This window comes from Oncorhynchus nerka, linkage group LG3 (genome assembly GCF_034236695.1).
Source record: "Oncorhynchus nerka isolate Pitt River linkage group LG3, Oner_Uvic_2.0, whole genome shotgun sequence".
NCBI lineage: Eukaryota > Metazoa > Chordata > Actinopteri > Salmoniformes > Salmonidae > Oncorhynchus > Oncorhynchus nerka.
In genome coordinates, this window is record NC_088398.1 from 85337112 (window position 1) to 85359175 (window position 22064).

Genomic DNA, 22064 nt, shown 5'->3' on the forward strand with positions numbered 1-22064 from the left:
ACATTACTACTACACTGTGACATTACTACTGACATTACTACTGACATTACTACTGACATTACTACTGAGATTACTACTGACATTACTACTGACATTACTACTGACATTACTACTGACATTACTACTACACTGTGACATTACTACTGACATTACTACTGACATTACTACTGACATTACTACTGACATTACTACTGACATTACTACTGCACTGTGAAATTACTACTGACATTACTACTGACATTACTACTGACATTACTACTGCACTACTGACATTACTACTAACATTACTACTGACATTACTACTGACATTACTACTGACATTACTACTGACATTACTACTGGCATTACTACTGACATTACTACTACACTGTGACATTACTACTGACATTACTACTGACATTACTACTGACATTACTACTGAGATTACTACTGACATTACTACTGACATTACTACTGACATTACTACTGACATTACTACTACACTGTGACATTACTACTGACATTACTACTGACATTACTACTGACATTACTACTGACATTACTATTGACATTACTACTGCACTGTGAAATTACTACTGACATTACTACTGACATTACTACTGCACTACTGGCATTACTACTGACATTACTACTGACATTATTACTGACATTACTACTGACATTACTACTGACATTATTACTGACATTACTACTGACATTACTGCTGACATTACTACGGACATTACTACTGACATTACTACTGACATTATTACTACACTACTGACATTACTACTACACTCTGACATTACTACTGACATTACTACTGACATTACTACTGACTTTACTACTGACATTACTACTACACTGTGCCATTACTACTGACATTACTACTACACTGTGACATTACTACTGACATTACTACTGACATTACTACTGACATTACTACTGACATTACTACTACACTGTGCCATTACTACTGACATTACTACTGACATTACTACTGACATTACTACTGCACCGTGACACAGACCCTATAGCATTAACTCACCCTGTATATAGATCCTATAGAGTTAACTCACCCTGGATATAGACCCTATAGAGTTAACTCACCCTGGATATATCCTGTATATAGACCCTATAGAGTTAACTCACCCTGGATATATCCTGGATATAGACCCTATAGAGTTAACTCACCCTGTATATAGACCCTATAGAGTTAACTCACCCTGTATATATCCTGTATATAGATCCTATAGAGTTAACTCACCCTATATATAGATCGTATAGAGTTAACTCACCCTGTATATAGACCCTATAGAGTTGACTCACCCTGGATATAGACCCTATAGAGTTAACTCACCCTGGATATAGACCCTATAGAGTTAACTCACCCTGGATATAGACCCTATAGAGTTAACTCACCCTGGATATAGACCCTATAGAGTTAACTCACCCTGGATATAGACCCTATAGAGTTAACTCACCCTGGATATAGACCCTATAGAGTTAACTCACCCTGGATATAGACCCTATAGAGTTAACTCACCCTGGATATAGACCCTATAGAGTTAACTCACCCTGGATATAGACCCTATAGAGTTAACTCACCCTGGATATAGACCCTATAGAGTTAACTCATCCTGTATATAGACCCTATAGAGTTAACTCATCCTGTATATATACCCTATAGAGTTAACTCATCCTGTATATAGACCCTATAGAGTTAACTCACCCTGGATATAGACCCTATAGAGTTAACTCACCCTGGATATATACTGTATATAGACCCTATAGAGTTAACTCACCCTGGATATAGACCCTATAGAGTTAACTCATCCTGTATATAGACCCTATAGAGTTAACTCACCCTGTATATAGACCCTATAGAGTTAACTCACCCTGGATATAGACCCTATAGAGTTAACTCATCCTGTATATAGACCCTATAGAGTTAACTCACCCTGGGTATAGACCCTATAGAGTTAACTCACCCTGGATATAGACCCTATAGAGTTAACTTACCCTGTATATAGACCCTATAGAGTTAACTCACCCTGTATATAGACCCTATAGAGTTAACGCACCCTGTATATAGACCCTATAGAGTTGACTCACCCTGTATATAGACCCTACAGAGTTAACTCACCCTGGATATATCCTGGATATAGACCCTATAGAGTTAACTCACCCTGGATATAGACCCTATAGAGTTAACTCACCCTGGATATAGACCCTATAGAGTTAACTCACCCTGAGATAGACCTACAGAGTTAACTCACCCTGACATCAGAGAGAGTTAACTCACCCTGGATTAGACCCATAGAGTTAACTCACCCTGGATATAGACCCTATAGAGTTAACCCACCCTGTATATATACCCTATAGAGTTAACTCACGCTGGATATAGACCCTATAGAGTTAACTCATCCTGTATATAGACCCTATAGAGTTAACTCACCCTGGATATATCCTGTATATAGACCCTATAGAGTTAACTCACCCTGGATATATCCTGTATATAGACCCAATAGAGTTAAGTCACCCAGGATATATCCTGTATATAGACCCTATAGAGTTGACTCACCCTGGATATATCCTGTTCATCAATACGGATGCATCCTCCCTGGACGTCATAGAAGCGAAACAGCAGACGGAGGATAGTGCTTTTACCTGAACCAGACTGGCCCACCTGCAGACACACACAGGGAATGTGGATGTTAAATGTGGGTGTCTGGGTATCCCAAAAGGGGAGGTCATGTGTTTTTATGCTCCTTTTAGTTCATGTTAGTCATGTAATGAAAGTTACATCTGAAAAGTTGAACATACCAGAGCAACAGTCTGGCCGGCCATCACAGTGAACGATATACCCCTGAGAATCACATTCCTGAGGAGAGCAACACAGATACACAGTCCTACTTCATTTGATTAGGGTGCACACACATGCACACACACTGTCAAGAGTTTTACAGATTCTAAATTGACAGGTGAAGGCAAATGACAGGTTGATGCCTAGGTGTAGTACAAGCTCTGCTCTGCTCTGTCCATGACTATCCATCTGTTAAATGTATGTATTGTCTGTCATGAGAGAATATGTCCATAACATCAGAGATGAACTACACATTCTCATGACATCAGAGATGAACTACACATTCTCATGACATCAGAGATTAACGACACATTCTCATGACATCAGAGATGAACTACACATTCTCATGACATCAGAGATGAACTACACATTCTCATGACATCAGAGATTAACTACACATTCTCATAACATCAGAGATAAACTACACACATTCTCATAACATCAGAGATTAACTACACATTCTCATAACATCAGAGATTAACTACACATTCTCATGACATCAGAGATAAACTACACACATTCTCATGACATCAGAGATTAACTACACATTCTCATGACAGAGATTAACTACACATTCTCATGACAGAGATGAACTACACATTCTCATAACATCAGAGATTAACTACACATTCTCATGACATCAGAGATAAACTACACACATTCTCATGACATCAGAGATTAACTACACATTCTCATAACAGAGATTAACTACACATTTTCATGTCATCAGAGATAAACTACACATTCTCATGACATCAGAGATTAACTACACATTCTCATGACATCAGAGATAAACCAGACACATTCTCATGACATCAGAGATTAACTACACATTCTCATGACATCAGAGATAAACTACACATTCTCATGACATCAGAGATTAACTACACACATTCTCATGACAGAGATAAACTACACATTCTCATGACATCAGAGATTAACTACACATTCTCATAACAGAGATTAACTACACATTCTCATGACATCAGAGATTAACTACACATTCTCATGACATCAGAGATTAACTACACATTCTCATAACATCAGAGATTAACTACACATTCTCATGACATCAGAGATTAACTACACATTCTCATGACATCAGAGATTAACTACACATTCTCATGACATCAGAGATTAACTACACTTTCTCATAACAGAGATTAACTACACATTCTCATGACATCAGAGATTAACTACACATTCTCATGACAGAGATTAACTACACATTCTCATAACAGAGATTAACTACACATTCTCATGACATCAGAGATTAACTACACACATTCTCATGACATCAGAGATTAACGACACATTCTCATGACATCAGAGATTAACTACACACATTCTCAAGGCAGAGATTAACTACACATTCTCATGACATCAGAGATTAACTACACTTTCTCATAACAGAGATTAACTACACATTCTCATGACATCAGAGATTAACTACACACATTCTCATGACATCAGAGATTAACGACACATTCTCATGACATCAGAGATTAACTACACACATTCTCAAGGCAGAGATTAACTACACATTCTCATGACATCAGAGATTAACTACACATTCTCATAACATCAGAGATTAACTACACATTCTCATAACATCAGAGATAAACTACACACATTCTCATGACATCAGAGATAAACTACACACATTCTCATGACATCAGAGATTAACTACACACATTCTCATGACATCAGAGATAAACCAGACACATTCTCATGACATCAGATATTAACTACACATTCTCATGACATCAGAGATTAACTACACATTCTCATGACAGAGATTAACTACACATTATCATGACAGAGATTAACTACACATTCTCATGACATCAGAGATAAACTACACATTCTCATGACATTCTCATAACAGAGATTAACTACACATTCTCATGACATCAGAGATTAACTACACATTCTCATGACATCAGAGATTAACTACACATTCTCATGACAGAGATTAACTACACATTCTCATAACATCAGAGATAAACTACACACATTCTCATGACATCAGAGATAAACTACACACATTCTCATGACATCAGAGATAAACTACACACATTCTCATGACATCAGAGATAAACTACACACATTCTCATGACAGAGATTAACTACACATTCTCATGACATCAGAGATTAACTACACATTCTCATGACAGAGATTAACTACACATTCTCATGACAGAGATTAACTACACATTCTCATGACATCAGAGATAAACTACACATTCTCATAACATCAGATAAACTACACATTCTCATAACAGAGATTAACTACACATTCTCATGACATCAGAGATTAACTACACATTCTCATGACATCAGAGATTAACTACACATTCTCATGACAGAGATTAACTACACATTCTCATGACATCAGAGATTAACACACATTCTCATGACATCAGAGATTAACTACACACATTCTCATAACAGAGATTAACTACACATTCTCATGACATCAGAGATTAACTACACATTCTCATAACATCAGAGATTAACTACACATTCTCATGACAGAGATTAACTACACATTCTCATGACATCAGAGATAAACTACACATTCTCATGAACAGAGATAAACTACACATTCTCATACATCAGAGATTAACTACACATTCTCATGACATCAGAGATAAACTACACACATTCTCATGACATCAGAGATAAACTACACACATTCTCATAACAGAGATTAACTACACACATTCTCATGACATCAGAGATTAACTACACATTCTCATGACATCAGAGATTAACTACACATTCTCATGACAGAGATTAACTACACATTCTCATGACATCAGAGATTAACTACACACATTCTCATGACATCAGAGATTAACTACACATTCTCATGACATCAGAGATTAACTACACATTCTCATGACATCAGAGATTAACTACACATTCTCATGACATCAGAGATTAACTACACACATTCTCATGACATCAGAGATTAACTACACATTCTCATGACATCAGAGATTAACTACACATTCTCATGACAGAGATTAACTACACATTCTCATGACATCAGAGATTAACTACACATTCTCATGACAGAGATTAACTACACATTCTCATGACAGAGATTAACTACACATTCTCATGACATCAGAGATAAACTACACACATTCTCATGACATCAGAGATTAACTACACATTCTCATAACAGAGATTAACTACACATTCTCATGACATCAGAGATAAACTACACATTCTCATGACATCAGAGATTAACTACACACATTCTCATGACAGAGATAAACAGACACATTCTCATGACATCAGATATTAACTACACATTCTCATGACATCAGAGATAAACTACACATTCTCATGACATCAGAGATTAACTACACACATTCTCATGACAGAGATAAACTACACATTCTCATGACATCAGAGATTAACTACACATTCTCATAACAGAGATTAACTACACATTCTCATGACATCAGAGATTAACTACACATTCTCATGACATCAGAGATTAACTACACATTCTCATAACATCAGAGATTAACTACACATTCTCATGACATCAGAGATTAACTACACATTCTCATGACATCAGAGATTAACTACACATTCTCATGACAGAGATTAACTACACATTCTCATAACAGAGATTAACTACACACATTCTCATAACAGAGATTAACTACACATTCTCATGACAGAGATTAACTACACATTCTCATGACATCAGAGATTAACTACACACATTCTCAAGGCAGAGATTAACTACACATTCTCATGACATCAGAGATTAACTACACTTTCTCATAACAGAGATTAACTACACATTCTCATGACATCAGAGATTAACTACACACATTCTCATGACATCAGAGATTAACGACACATTCTCATGACATCAGAGATTAACTACACACATTCTCAAGGCAGAGATTAACTACACATTCTCATGACATCAGAGATTAACTACACATTCTCATAACATCAGAGATTAACTACACATTCTCATAACATCAGAGATAAACTACACACATTCTCATGACATCAGAGATAAACTACACACATTCTCATGACATCAGAGATAAACTACACACATTCTCATGACATCAGAGATAAACCAGACACATTCTCATGATCAGAGATTAACTACACATTCTCATGACATCAGAGATTAACTACATTCTCATGACAGAGATTAACTACACATTATCATGACAGAGATTAACTACACATTCTCATGACATCAGAGATAAACTACACATTCTCATAACAGAGATAAACTACACACATTCTCAGAGATTAACTACACACATTCTCATAACAGAGATTAACTACACATTCTCATGACATCAGAGATTAACTACACATTCTCATGACAGAGATTAACTACACATTCTCATAACATCAGAGATAAACTACACACATTCTCATGACATCAGAGATAAACTACACACATTCTCATGACATCAGAGATTAACTACACACATTCTCATGACATCAGAGATAAACTACACACATTCTCATGACATCAGAGATTAACTACACATTCTCATGACATCAGAGATTAACTACACATTCTCATGACAGAGATTAACTACACATTCTCATGACAGAGATTAACTACACATTCTCATGACATCAGAGATAAACTACACACATTCTCATAACAGAGATAAACTACACACATTCTCATAACAGAGATTAACTACACACATTCTCATGACATCAGAGATTAACTACACATTCTCATGACATCAGAGATTAACTACACATTCTCATGACAGAGATTAACTACACATTCTCATGACATCAGAGATTAACGACACATTCTCATGACATCAGAGATTAACTACACACATTCTCAAGGCAGAGATTAACTACACATTCTCATGACATCAGAGATTAACTACACATTCTCATAACATCAGAGATTAACTACACATTCTCATGACAGAGATTAACTACACATTCTCATGACATCAGAGATAAACTACACACATTCTCATAACAGAGATAAACTACACACATTCTCATAACAGAGATTAACTACACATTCTCATGACATCAGAGATAAACTACACACATTCTCATGACATCAGAGATAAACTACACACATTCTCATAACAGAGATTAACTACACACATTCTCATGACATCAGAGATTAACTACACATTCTCATGACATCAGAGATTAACTACACATTCTCATGACAGAGATTAACTACACATTCTCATGACATCAGAGATTAACTACACACATTCTCATGACATCAGAGATTAACTACACATTCTCATGACATCAGAGATTAACTACACATTCTCATGACATCAGAGATTAACTACACATTCTCATGACATCAGAGATTAACTACACACATTCTCATGACATCAGAGATTAACTACACATTCTCATGACATCAGAGATTAACTACACATTCTCATGACAGAGATTAACTACACATTCTCATGACATCAGAGATTAACTACACATTCTCATGACAGAGATTAACTACACATTCTCATGACAGAGATTAACTACACATTCTCATGACATCAGAGATAAACTACACACATTCTCATGACATCAGAGATTAACTACACATTCTCATAACAGAGATTAACTACACATTCTCATGACATCAGAGATAAACTACACATTCTCATGACATCAGAGATTAACTACACACATTCTCATGACAGAGATAAACCAGACACATTCTCATGACATCAGATATTAACTACACATTCTCATGACATCAGAGATAAACTACACATTCTCATGACATCAGAGATTAACTACACACATTCTCATGACAGAGATAAACTACACATTCTCATGACATCAGAGATTAACTACACATTCTCATAACAGAGATTAACTACACATTCTCATGACATCAGAGATTAACTACACATTCTCATGACATCAGAGATTAACTACACATTCTCATGACATCAGATATTAACTACATCATGACATCAGAGATAAACTACACATTCTCATGACATCAGAGATTAACTACACACATTCTCATGACATCAGAGATAACTACACATTCTCATGACATCAGAGATTAACTACACATTCTCATGACAGAGATAAACTACACATTCTCATGACATCAGAGATTAACTTCTCATAACAGAGATTAACTACCATTCTCATGACATCAGAGATTAACTACACATTCTCATGACATCAGAGATTAACTACACATTCTCATAACATCAGAGATTAACTACACATTCTCATGACATCAGAGATTAACTACACATTCTCATGACATCAGAGATTAACTACACATTCTCATGACATCAGAGATTAACTACACTTTCTCATAACAGAGATTAACTACACATTCTCATGACAGAGATTAACTACACATTCTCATGGCAGAGATTAACTACACATTCTCATAACAGAGATAAACTACACATTCTCATGACATCAGAGATTAACTACACACATTCTCATGACATCAGAGATTAACTACACATTCTCATGACATCAGAGATTAACAGAGAGATTAACTACACATTCTCATGACACAGAGATTAACTACTTTCATAACACTACATTCTCATGACATCAGAGATTAACTACACACATTCTCATGACATCAGAGATTAACAACACATTCTCATGACATCAGAGATTAACTACACACATTCTCAAGGCAGAGATTAACTACACATTCTCATGACATCAGAGATTAACTACACATTCTCATAACATCAGAGATTAACTACACATTCTCATAACATCAGAGATAAACTACACACATTCTCATGACATCAGAGATAAACTACACACATTCTCATGACATCAGAGATTAACTACACACATTCTCATGACATCAGAGATAAACCAGACACATTCTCATGACATCAGATATTAACTACACATTCTCATGACATCAGAGATTAACTACACATTCTCATGACAGAGATTAACTACACATTATCATGACAGAGATTAACTACACATTCTCATGACATCAGAGATAAACTACACACATTCTCATAACAGAGATAAACTACACACATTCTCATAACAGAGATTAACTACACACATTCTCATGACATCAGAGATTAACTACACATTCTCATGACATCAGAGATTAACTACACATTCTCATGACAGAGATTAACTACACATTCTCATAACATCAGAGATAAACTACACACATTCTCATGACATCAGAGATAAACTACACACATTCTCATGACATCAGAGATTAACTACACACATTCTCATGACATCAGAGATAAACTACACACATTCTCATGACATCAGAGATTAACTACACATTCTCATGACATCAGAGATTAACTACACATTCTCATGACAGAGATTAACTACACATTCTCATGACAGAGATTAACTACACATTCTCATGACATCAGAGATAAACTACACACATTCTCATAACAGAGATAAACTACACACATTCTCATAACAGAGATTAACTACACACATTCTCATGACATCAGAGATTAACTACACATTCTCATGACATCAGAGATTAACTACACATTCTCATGACAGAGATTAACTACACATTCTCATGACATCAGAGATTAACGACACATTCTCATGACATCAGAGATTAACTACACACATTCTCAAGGCAGAGATTAACTACACATTCTCATGACATCAGAGATTAACTACACATTCTCATAACATCAGAGATTAACTACACATTCTCATAACATCAGAGATAAACTACACACATTCTCATGACATCAGAGATAAACTACACACATTCTCATGACATCAGAGATTAACTACACACATTCTCATGACATCAGAGATAAACCAGACACATTCTCATGACATCAGAGATTAACTACACATTCTCATGACATCAGAGATTAACTACACATTCTCATGACAGAGATTAACTACACATTCTCATGACAGAGATTAACTACACACATTATCATAACAGAGATAAACTACACACATTCTCATAACAGAGATTAACTACACACATTCTCATGACATCAGAGATTAACTACACATTCTCATGACATCAGAGATTAACTACACATTCTCATGACAGAGATTAACTACACATTCTCATGACATCAGAGATAAACTACACACATTCTCATGACATCAGAGATTAACTACACACATTCTCATGACATCAGAGATAAACTACACACATTCTCATGACATCAGAGATTAACTACACATTCTCATGACATCAGAGATTAACTACACATTCTCATGACAGAGATTAACTACACATTCTCATGACAGAGATTAACTACACATTCTCATGACATCAGAGATAAACTACACACATTCTCATAACAGAGATAAACTACACACATTCTCATAACAGAGATTAACTACACACATTCTCATGACATCAGAGATTAACTACACATTCTCATGACATCAGAGATTAACTACACATTCTCATGACAGAGATTAACTACACATTCTCATGACATCAGAGATAAACTACACACATTCTCATGACATCAGAGATAAACTACACACATTCTCATGACATCAGAGATAAACTACACACATTCTCATGACATCAGAGATTAACTACACATTCTCATGACATCAGAGATTAACTACACACATTCTCATGACATCAGAGATTAACTACACATTCTCATGACATCAGAGATTAACTACACATTCTCATGACATCAGAGATTAACTACACATTCTCATGACATCAGAGATTAACTACACATTCTCATGACATCAGAGATTAACTACACATTCTCATGACAGAGATTAACTACACATTCTCATGACATCAGAGATTAACTACACATTCTCATGACAGAGATTAACTACACATTCTCATGACAGAGATTAACTACACATTCTCATGACATCAGAGATAAACTACACACATTCTCATAACAGAGATAAACTACACACATTCTCATAACAGAGATTAACTACAACATTCTCATAACATCAGAGATAAACTACACACATTCTCATGACATCAGAGATAAACTACACACATTCTCATGACATCAGAGATAAACTACACACATTCTCATGACATCAGAGATTAACTACACATTCTCATGACATCAGAGATTAACTACACACATTCTCATGACATCAGAGATTAACTACACATTCTCATGACATCAGAGATTAACTACACATTCTCATGACATCAGAGATTAACTACACATTCTCATGACAGAGATTAACTACACATTCTCATGACATCAGAGATTAACTACACATTCTCATGACATCAGAGATGAACTACACACATTCTCATGACATCAGACATAAACTACACATTCTCCTGACAGAGATTAACTACACATTCTCATGACATCAGAGATTAACTACACTTTCTCATGACAGAGATTAACTACACATTCTCATGACAGAGATTAACTACACATTCTCATGACATCAGAGATTAACTACACTTTCTCATGACATCAGAGATGAACTACACATATTTTATGACCTACCCCTCAGTGTAGCTGAAGCACACGTTCTGAAACTTCACCTCGCCCGTTGTTAACTGGAGGTCTGTGGCGCTGACATCGTCTTTCACCTGGACAAGACAAAATGACAGGAAATGAGATCATCAGTGTGGTGAAACTCAGCGACTAGATGGTCTACTTCCTCCATGGATCAGGGTCTCAGTCCAAAGTCCCACAGCCCAGAGTCCCACAGCCCAGAGTCCCACAGCCCAGAGTCCCACAGTCCCACAGCCCAGAGTGCCACAGTCCCACAGCCCAGAGTCCCACAGTCCCACAGCCCAGAGTCCCACAGTCCCACAGCCCAGAGTCCCACAGTCCCACAGCCCAGAGTCCCACAGCCCACAGTCCCACAGCCCAGAGTCCCACAGTCCCACAGCCCAGAGTCCCACAGTCCCACAGCCCACAGTCCCACAGCCCAGAGTCCCACAGTCCCACAGCCCAGAGTCCCACAGTCCCACAGCCCAGAGTCCCACAGCCCAGAGTCCCACAGTCCCACAGCCCAGAGTCCCACAGTCCCACAGCCCAGAGTCCCACAGCCCAGAGTCCCACAGTCCCACAGCCCAGAGTCCCACAGCCCAGAGTCCCACAGCCCACAGCCCAGAGCACCACAGCCCAGAGTCCCACAGTCTCACAGCCCAAAGTCCCACAGCCCAGAGTCCCACAGTCTCACAGCCCACAGTCCCACAGTCTCACAGCCCACAGTCTCACAGCCCACAGTCCCACAGTCTCACAGCCCACAGTCCCACAGTCTCACAGCCCACAGTCCCACAGCCCAGAGTCCCACAGCCCAGAGTCCCACAGCCCAGAGTCCCACAGCCCAGAGTCCCACAGTCCCACAGCCCAGAGTCCCACAGTCCCACAGCCCACAGTCCCACAGCCCAGAGTCCCACAGTCCCACAGCCCAGAGTCCCACAGTCCCACAGCCCACAGTCCCACAGCCCACAGTCCCACAGCCCAGAGTCCCACAGTCCCACAGCCCAGAGTCCCACAGTCCCACAGCCCACAGTCCCACAGCCCAGAGTCCCACAGTCCCACAGCCCAGAGTCCCACAGTCCCACAGCCCAGAGTCCCACAGCCCAGAGTCCCACAGCCCAGAGTCCCACAGTCCCACAGCCCAGAGTCCCACAGTCCCACAGCCCAGAGTCCCACAGCCCAGAGTCCCACAGTCCCACAGCCCAGAGTCCCACAGCCCAGAGTCCCACAGCCCACAGCCCAGAGCACCACAGCCCAGAGTCCCACAGTCTCACAGCCCAAAGTCCCACAGCCCAGAGTCCCACAGTCTCACAGCCCACAGTCCCACAGTCTCACAGCCCACAGTCTCACAGCCCACAGTCCCACAGTCTCACAGCCCACAGTCCCACAGTCTCACAGCCCACAGTCTCACAGCCCACAGTCCCACAGCCCAGAGTCCCACAGCCCAGAGTCCCACAGCCCAGAGTCGCACAGCCCAGAGTCCCACAGTCCAGAGTCCCACAGCCCAGAGTCCCACAGCCCAGAGTCCCACAGTCCCACAGCCCAGAGTCCCACAGCCCAGAGTCCCACAGTCCCACAGCCCACAGTCCCACAGCCCACAGTCCCACAGCCCAGAGTCCCACAGTCCCACAGCCCAGAGTCCCACAGTCCCACAGCCCACAGTCCCACAGCCCAGAGTCCCACAGTCCCACAGCCCAGAGTCCCACAGTCCCACAGCCCAGAGTCCCACAGCCCAGAGTCCCACAGTCCAGAGTCCCACAGTCCCACAGCCCCACAGTCCCACAGCCAAGAGTCCCACAGCCCAGAGTCCCACAGCCCAGAGTCCCACAGTCCCACAGCCCAGAGTCCCACAGCCCAGAGTCCCACAGCCCACAGCCCAGAGCACCACAGCCCAGAGTCCCACAGTCTCACAGCCCAATGTCCCACAGCCCAGAGTCCCACAGTCTCACAGCCCACAGTCCCACAGTCTCACAGCCCACAGTCTCACAGCCCACAGTCCCACAGTCTCACAGCCCACAGTCCCACAGTCTCACAGCCCACAGTCTCACAGCCCACAGTCCCACAGCCCAGAGTCCCACAGCCCAGAGTCTCACAGCCCACAGTCCCACAGTCTCACAGCCCACAGTCTCACAGCCCACAGTCCCACAGCCCAGAGTCCCACAGCCCAGAGTCCCACAGCCCAGAGTCCACAGCCCAGCCCACAGTCCCACAGTCCCAGAGTCCACAGTCCCCACAGCCCAGAGTCCCACAGCCCAGAGTCCCACAGCCCAGAGTCCCACAGCCCAGAGTCCCACAGTCCCACAGCCCAGAGTCCCACAGCCCAGAGTCCCACAGCCCAGAGTCCCACAGTCCCCCACAGTCCCACAGCCCAGAGTCCCACAGCCCAGAGTCCCACAGTCCCAGAGTCCCACAGTCCCACAGCCCAGAGTCCCACAGTCCCACAGCCCACAGTCCCACAGTCCCAGCCCAGTCCCACAGCCCAGAGTCCCACAGCCCAGCCCACAGTCCCACAGTCCCACAGCCCACAGTCCCAGCCCAGTCCCACAGCCCAGAGTCCCACAGCCCACAGTCCCACAGCCCAGAGTCCCAGCCCAGAGTCCCACAGTCCAGAGTCCCACAGTCCCACAGCCCAGAGTCCCACAGCCCAGAGTCCCACAGCCCAGAGTCCCACAGTCCCACAGCCCAGAGTCCCACAGCCCAGAGTCCCACAGCCCAGAGTCCCACAGTCCCACAGCCCACAGTCCCACAGCCCACAGTCCCACAGCCCAGAGTCCCACAGTCCCACAGCCCAGAGTCCCACAGTCCCACAGCCCACAGTCCCACAGCCCAGAGTCCCACAGTCCCACAGCCCAGAGTCCCACAGCCCAGAGTCCCACAGTCCCACAGCCCAGAGTCCCACAGCCCAGAGTCCCACAGTCCAGAGTCCCACAGTCCCACAGCCCAGAGTCCCACAGTCCCACAGCCAAGAGTCCCACAGCCCAGAGTCCCACAGCCCAGAGTCCCACAGTCCCACAGCCCAGAGTCCCACAGCCCAGAGTCCCACAGCCCACAGCCCAGAGCACCACAGCCCAGAGTCCCAGTCTCCCACAGCCCAAAGTCCCACAGCCCAGAGTCCCACAGTCCCAGCCCAGTCCCACAGTCTCACAGCCCACAGTCTCACAGCCCACAGTCCCACAGTCTCACAGCCCACAGTCCCACAGTCTCACAGCCCACAGTCTCACAGCCCACAGTCCCACAGCCCAGAGTCCCACAGCCCAGAGTCCCACAGCCCAGAGTCGCACAGCCCAGAGTCCCACAGTCCAGAGTCCCACAGTCCCACAGCCCAGAGTCCCACAGCCCAGAGTCCCACAGTCCCACAGCCCAGAGTCCCACAGTCCCACAGCCCAGAGTCCCACAGCCCAGAGTCCCACAGCCCAGAGTCCCACAGCCCAGAGTCCCACAGTCCAGAGTCCCACAGTCCCACAGCCCAGAGTCCCACAGCCCAGAGTCCCACATCCCAGAGTCCCACAGTCCCACAGCCCAGAGTCCCACAGTCCCACAGCCCAGAGTCCCACAGTCCCACATCCCAGAGTCCCACAGTCCCACAGCCCAGAGTCCCACAGTCCCACAGTCCCACAGCCCAGAGTCCCACAGTCCCACAGCCCAGAGTCCAGAGTCCCACAGTCCAGAGTCCCACAGTCCAGAGTCCCACAGCCCAGAGTCCCACAGCCCAGAGTCCCACAGCCCAGAGTCCCAAAGCTCCACAGTCCCACAGCACAGAGTCCCACAGCCCCAAAGCCCACAGTCCCACAGCACTACAGTCCCACAGCACCACAGTCCCACAGCCCAGAGTCCCACAGCCCAGAGTCCCACAGCCCCACAGCCCACAGTCCCACAGTCCCACAGCCCAGAGTCCCACAGCCCACAGCCCACAGTCCCACAGCCCAGAGTCCCACAGCCCAGAGTCCCACAGCCCAGAGTCCCACAGCCCAGAGTCCCACAGCCCACAGCACCACAGCCCACAGTCCCACAGCCCACAGCCCACAGTCCCACAGCCCACAGTCCCACAGTCCCACAGTCCCACAGTCCCACAGCCCAGAGTCCCACAGCCCAGAGTCCCACAGCCCAGAGTCCCACAGTCCCAGAGTCCCACAGTCCAGAGTCCCACAGTCCCAGAGTCCCACAGTCCAGAGTCCCACAGCCCACAGCCCAGAGTCCCACAGCCCAGAGTCCCACAGCCCAGATCCCACAGCCCAGAGTCCCACAGTCCAGAGTCCCACAGTCCAGAGTCCCACAGCCCAGAGTCCCACAGTCCAGAGTCCCACAGCCCAGAGTCCCACAGCCCACAGCCCAGAGACCCAAAGCCCATCCCACAGTCCCACAGCACCACAGTCCCACAGCCCAGCACCACAGTCCCACAGTCCCACAGCCCAGAGTCCCACAGCCCAGAGTCCCACAGCCCCACAGCCCACAGCCCAGAGTCCCACAGCCCAGAGTCCCACAGCCCAGAGCACCACAGTCCCACAGCACCACAGTCCCACAGACCACAGCCCACAGTCCCACAGCACCACAGTCCCACAGCCCACAGCACCACAGTCCCACAGTCCACAGCAAAACAGTCCCACAGCACCACAGTCCCACAGCCCACAGTCCCACAGCCCACAGTCCCACAGCCCAGAGTCACCACAGTCCCACAGTCCAGAGTCCCACAGCCCAGAGTCCCACAGTCCAGAGTCCCACAGTCCAGAGTCCCACAGCCCAGAGTCCCACAGTCCAGAGTCCCACAGCCCAGAGTCCCACAGCCCACAGCCCAGAGTCCCACAGCCCATCCCACAGCCCAGAGCACCACAGTCCCACAGTCCACAGCACCAGAGTCCCACAGTCCCACAGCCCAGAGTCCCACAGCCCAGAGTCCCACAGCCCAGAGCCCACAGCCCAGAGTCCCACAGCCCAGAGTCCCACAGCCCACAGCACCACAGTCCCACAGCCCAGCAACACAGTCCACAGCAGTCCCACAGCCCACAGCCCAGTCCCACACAGTCCCACAGCAAAACAGTCCCACAGCACCCCAGAGTCCCACAGTCCCACAGCACCACAGTCCCACAGCCCACAGCACTCCACAGTCCCACAGCACCACAGTCCCACAGCCCAGAGTCCCACAGCAAACAGCACCACAGTCCACAGTCCCACAGCCCCACAGCCCACAGCACCACAGCCCAGAGTCTCAAAGCCCACAGCACACAGTCCCACAGTCCAGAGTCCCACAGCCCAGAGTCCCACAGCCCAGAGTCCCACAGTCCAGAGTCCCACAGCCCAGAGTCCCACAGCCCAGAGTCCCACAGCCCCAGTCCCACAGCCCAGTCCCACAGCCCCACAGCCCATAGCACCACAGCCCAGAGTCCCACAGCACCACAGTCCCACAGTCCAGAGTCCCACAGCCCAGAGTCCCACAGTAGTCCCACAGCCCAGAGTCCCACAGCCCCCAGTCCCACAGTCCAGAGTCCCACAGCCCCAGTCCCACAGTCCCACAGTCCCACAGCCCAGAGTCCCACAGCCCAGAGTCCCACAGTCCAGAGTCCCACAGCCCAGAGTCCCACAGCCCAGAGTCCCACAGTCCCACAGCCCAGAGTCCCACAGCCCATAGCCCAGAGTCCCACAGCCCACAGTCCCACAGACCACAGCCCACAGTCCCACAGTCCCACAGCCCAGAGTCCCACAGCCCAGAGTCCCACAGCCCAGAGCCCACAGCCCAGAGTCCCACAGCCCAGAGTCCCACAGCCCACAGCCCAGAGTCCCACAGCCCACAGTCCCACAGTCCCACAGCCCACAGTCCCACAGCCCAGAGTCCCACAGCCCACAGCCCACAGTCCCACAGTCCCACAGCCCAACAGTTCCAGAGTCCCACAGCACCACAGTCCCCCACAGCCCAGAGTCCCACAGCCCACAGTCCACAGTCCCACAGTCCAGAGTCCACAGCCCAGAGTCCCACAGTCCCAGAGTCCCACAGCCCAGAGTCCCACAGCCCAGAGTCCCACAGTCCAGAGTCCCAGCCCAGAGTCCCACAGCCCACAGCCCAGAGTCCCACAGCCCAGAGTCCCACAGTCCCACAGTCCCACAGTCCCACAGACCACAGTCCCACAGTCCCACAGTCCCACAGCCCAGAGTCCCACAGCCCAGAGTCCCACCCACAGCCCAGAGCCCACAGCCCAGAGTCCCACAGCCCAGAGTCCCACAGCCCAGCACCCCACAGCACCAGAGTCCCACAGCACCACAGTCCACAGTACCAGCACCACAGTCCCACAGCCCACAGCACCACAGTCCCACAGTCCCACAGCAAAACAGTTCCACAGCACCACAGTCCCACAGCACCACAGTCCCACAGCACCACAGTCCCACAGCCCACAGCACTACAGTCCCACAGCACTACAGTCCCACAGCCCAGAGTCCCACAGCAAACAGCACCACAGTCCACAGTCCCACAGCCCCACAGCCCACAGCACCACAGCCCAGAGTCTCAAAGCCCACAGCACCACAGTCCCACAGTCCAGAGTCCCACAGCCCAGAGTCCCACAGTAGAGAGTCCCACAGTCCAGAGTCCCACAGCCCAGTCCCACAGTCCAGAGTCCCACAGCCCCGAGTCCCACAGCCCCGAGTCCCACAGCCCCACAGCCCACAGCACCACAGCCCAGAGTCCCACAGCACCACAGTCCCACAGTCCAGAGTCCCACAGCCCAGAGTCCCACAGTAGAGAGTCCCACAGTCCAGAGTCCCACAGCCCAGTCCCACAGTCCCACAGCCCCAGTCCCACAGCCCCAGTCCCACAGCCCCACAGCCCACAGCACCACAGCCCAGAGTCCCACAGCACCACAGTCCCACAGTCCAGAGTCCCACAGCCCAGAGTCCCACAGCCCATAGCACCACAGTCCCACAGCACCACAGTCCCACAGCCCAGAGCACCACAGTCCCACAGCACCACAGTCCCACAGCCCAGAGTCCCACAGTCCCACAGCACTACAGTCCCACAGCCCAGAGTCCCACAGCACCACAGTCCCACAGCCCACAGCACCACAGCCCAGAGTCCCACAGCCCAGAGTCCCACAGCCCAGAGTCCCACAGTCCCACAGTCCCACAGCCCACAGTCCAGAGTCCCACAGCCCCACAGCACCACAGCCCAGAGTCCCAAAGCCCACAGCACCACAGTCCCACAGCCCACAGTCCCAAAGCCCACAGTCCCACAGCGCTACAGTCCCACAGTCCCACAGCACCACAGTCCCACAGCCCACAGCACCACAGTCCCACAGCCCACAGAGTCCCACAGCCCACAGCCCACAGCCCAGAGTCCCAAAGTCCCACAGCACCACAGTCCCACAGCCCAGAGTCCCACAGCCCAGAGTCCCACAGCCCAGAGTCCCACAGCCCAGAGTCCCAGCCCAGTCCCACAGCCCACAGCACCACAGTCCCACAGTCCCACAGTCCCACAGCCCACAGCCCAGAGTCCCAAAGCCCACAGTCCCAGAGTCCCACAGACCAGCCCACAGTCCCACAGTCCCACAGCCCAGAGTCCCACAGCCCAGAGTCCCACAGCCCACAGCCCAGAGTCCCACAGCCCACAGCACCACAGTCCCACAGTCCCACAGACCACAGCACCACAGTCCACAGCACCACAGTCCCACAGCCCACAGCACCACAGTCCCACAGTCCCACAGCAGTCCCACAGCACCACAGTCCCACAGCACCACAGTCCCACAGCACCACAGTCCCACAGCCCACAGCACCACAGTCCCACAGCACTACAGTCCCACAGCCCAGAGTCCCACAGCCACAGCACCACAGTCCACAGTCCCACAGCCCCACAGCCCACAGCACCACAGCCCAGAGTCCAAAGCCCACAGCACCACAGTCCCACAGTCCAGAGTCCCACAGCCCAGAGTCCCACAGTCCCACAGTCCAGAGTCCCACAGCCCAGTCCCACAGCCCAGAGTCCCACAGCCCACAGCCCAGTCCCACAGCCCCACAGCCCACAGTCCCACAGCCCAGAGTCCCACAGCACCACAGTCCCACAGCCCCCACAGCCCAGAGTCCCACAGTAGAGTCCCACAGCCCAGAGTCCCACAGCCCAGTCCCACAGTCCAGAGTCCCACAGCCCCAGAGTCCCACAGCCCAGAGTCCCACAGCCCACAGTCCCACAGCACCAGCCCAGAGTCCCACAGCACCACAGTCCCACAGTCCAGAGTCCCACAGCCCAGAGTCCCAGCCCACAGCCCACAGTCCCACAGCCCAGAGTCCCACAGCCCAGAGTCCCACAGCCCAGAGTCCCACAGTCCAGAGTCCCACAGCCCAGAGTCCCACAGTCCAGAGTCCCACAGTCCAGAGTCCCACAGCCCAGAGTCCCACAGTCCAGAGTCCCACAGCCCAGATTCCCACAGCCCAGAGTCCCACAGTCCAGAGTCCCACAGTCCAGAGTCCCACAGCCCAGAGTCCCACAGTCCAGAGTCCCACAGCCCAGAGTCCCACAGCCCACAGCCCAGAGTCCCACAGCACCACAGTCCCACAGCCCACAGTCCCACAGACCACAGCACCACAGTCCCACAGTCCCACAGCCCAGAGTCCCACAGCCCAGAGTCCCACAGCCCAGAGCCCACAGCCCAGAGTCCCACAGCCCAGAGTCCCACAGCCCAGAGTCCCACAGCACCACAGTCCCACAGCCCAGAGTCCACAGCACCACAGTCCCACAGCACCACAGTCCCACAGCCCACAGTCCCACAGTCCCACAGCAAAACAGTTCCACAGCACCACAGTCCCACAGCACCACAGTCCCACAGCACCACAGTCCCACAGCCCACAGCACCACAGTCCCACAGTCCAGATTCCCACAGCCCAGAGTCCCACAGTCCAGAGTCCCACAGTCCAGAGTCCCACAGCCCAGAGTCCCACAGTCCAGAGTCCCACAGCCCAGAGTCCCACAGCCCACAGCCCAGAGACCCAAAGCCCATAGCACCACAGTCCCACAGCACCACAGTCCCACAGACCACAGCACCACAGTCCCACAGTCCCACAGCCCAGAGTCCCACAGCCCAGAGTCCCACAGCCCAGAGCCCACAGCCCAGAGTCCCACAGCCCAGAGTCCCACAGCCCATAGCACCACAGCACCACAGTCCCACAGACCACAGCAACACAGTACCACAGCACCACAGTCCCACAGCCCACAGCACCACAGTCCCACAGTCCCACAGCAAAACAGTTCCACAGCACCACAGTCCCACAGCACCACAGTCCCACAGCACCACAGTCCCACAGCCCACAGCACTACAGTCCCACAGCACTACAGTCCCACAGCCCAGAGTCCCACAGCCCAGAGCACCACAGTCCACAGTCCCACAGCCCCACAGCCCACAGCACCACAGCCCAGAGTCTCAAAGCCCACAGCACCACAGTCCCACAGTCCAGAGTCCCACAGCCCAGAGTCCCACAGTAGAGAGTCCCACAGTCCAGAGTCCCACAGCCCAGTCCCACAGTCCAGAGTCCCACAGCCCACAGTCCCACAGCCCCAGTCCCACAGCCCACAGCCCACAGTCCCACAGCCCAGAGTCCCACAGTCCCACAGCCCAGAGTCCCACAGTCCAGAGTCCCACAGCCCAGAGTCCCACAGCCCACAGCCCAGAGACCCAAAGCCCATAGCACCACAGTCCCACAGCACCACAGTCCCACAGACCACAGCACCACAGTCCCACAGTCCCACAGCCCAGAGTCCCACAGCCCAGAGTCCC

General features: G+C 48.1%; 1 protein-coding gene across 1 annotated transcript in view; it reads right to left on the reverse strand.

Annotated features, from left to right (window-relative positions):
- The window catches only part of LOC135563583 (ATP-binding cassette sub-family B member 6-like), a 118566-nt gene that overhangs the window by 41025 nt on the left and 55477 nt on the right, over positions 1-22064 (reverse strand). Inside the window, exons 11-13 of the mRNA XM_065006406.1 lie at positions 12331-12416; positions 2806-2863; positions 2564-2668 (exon numbers count right to left, since the gene is read on the reverse strand). Coding sequence (XP_064862478.1) covers positions 2564-2668; positions 2806-2863; positions 12331-12416 — 249 coding nt within the window. The remainder of the gene's footprint in view (positions 1-2563; positions 2669-2805; positions 2864-12330; positions 12417-22064) is intronic.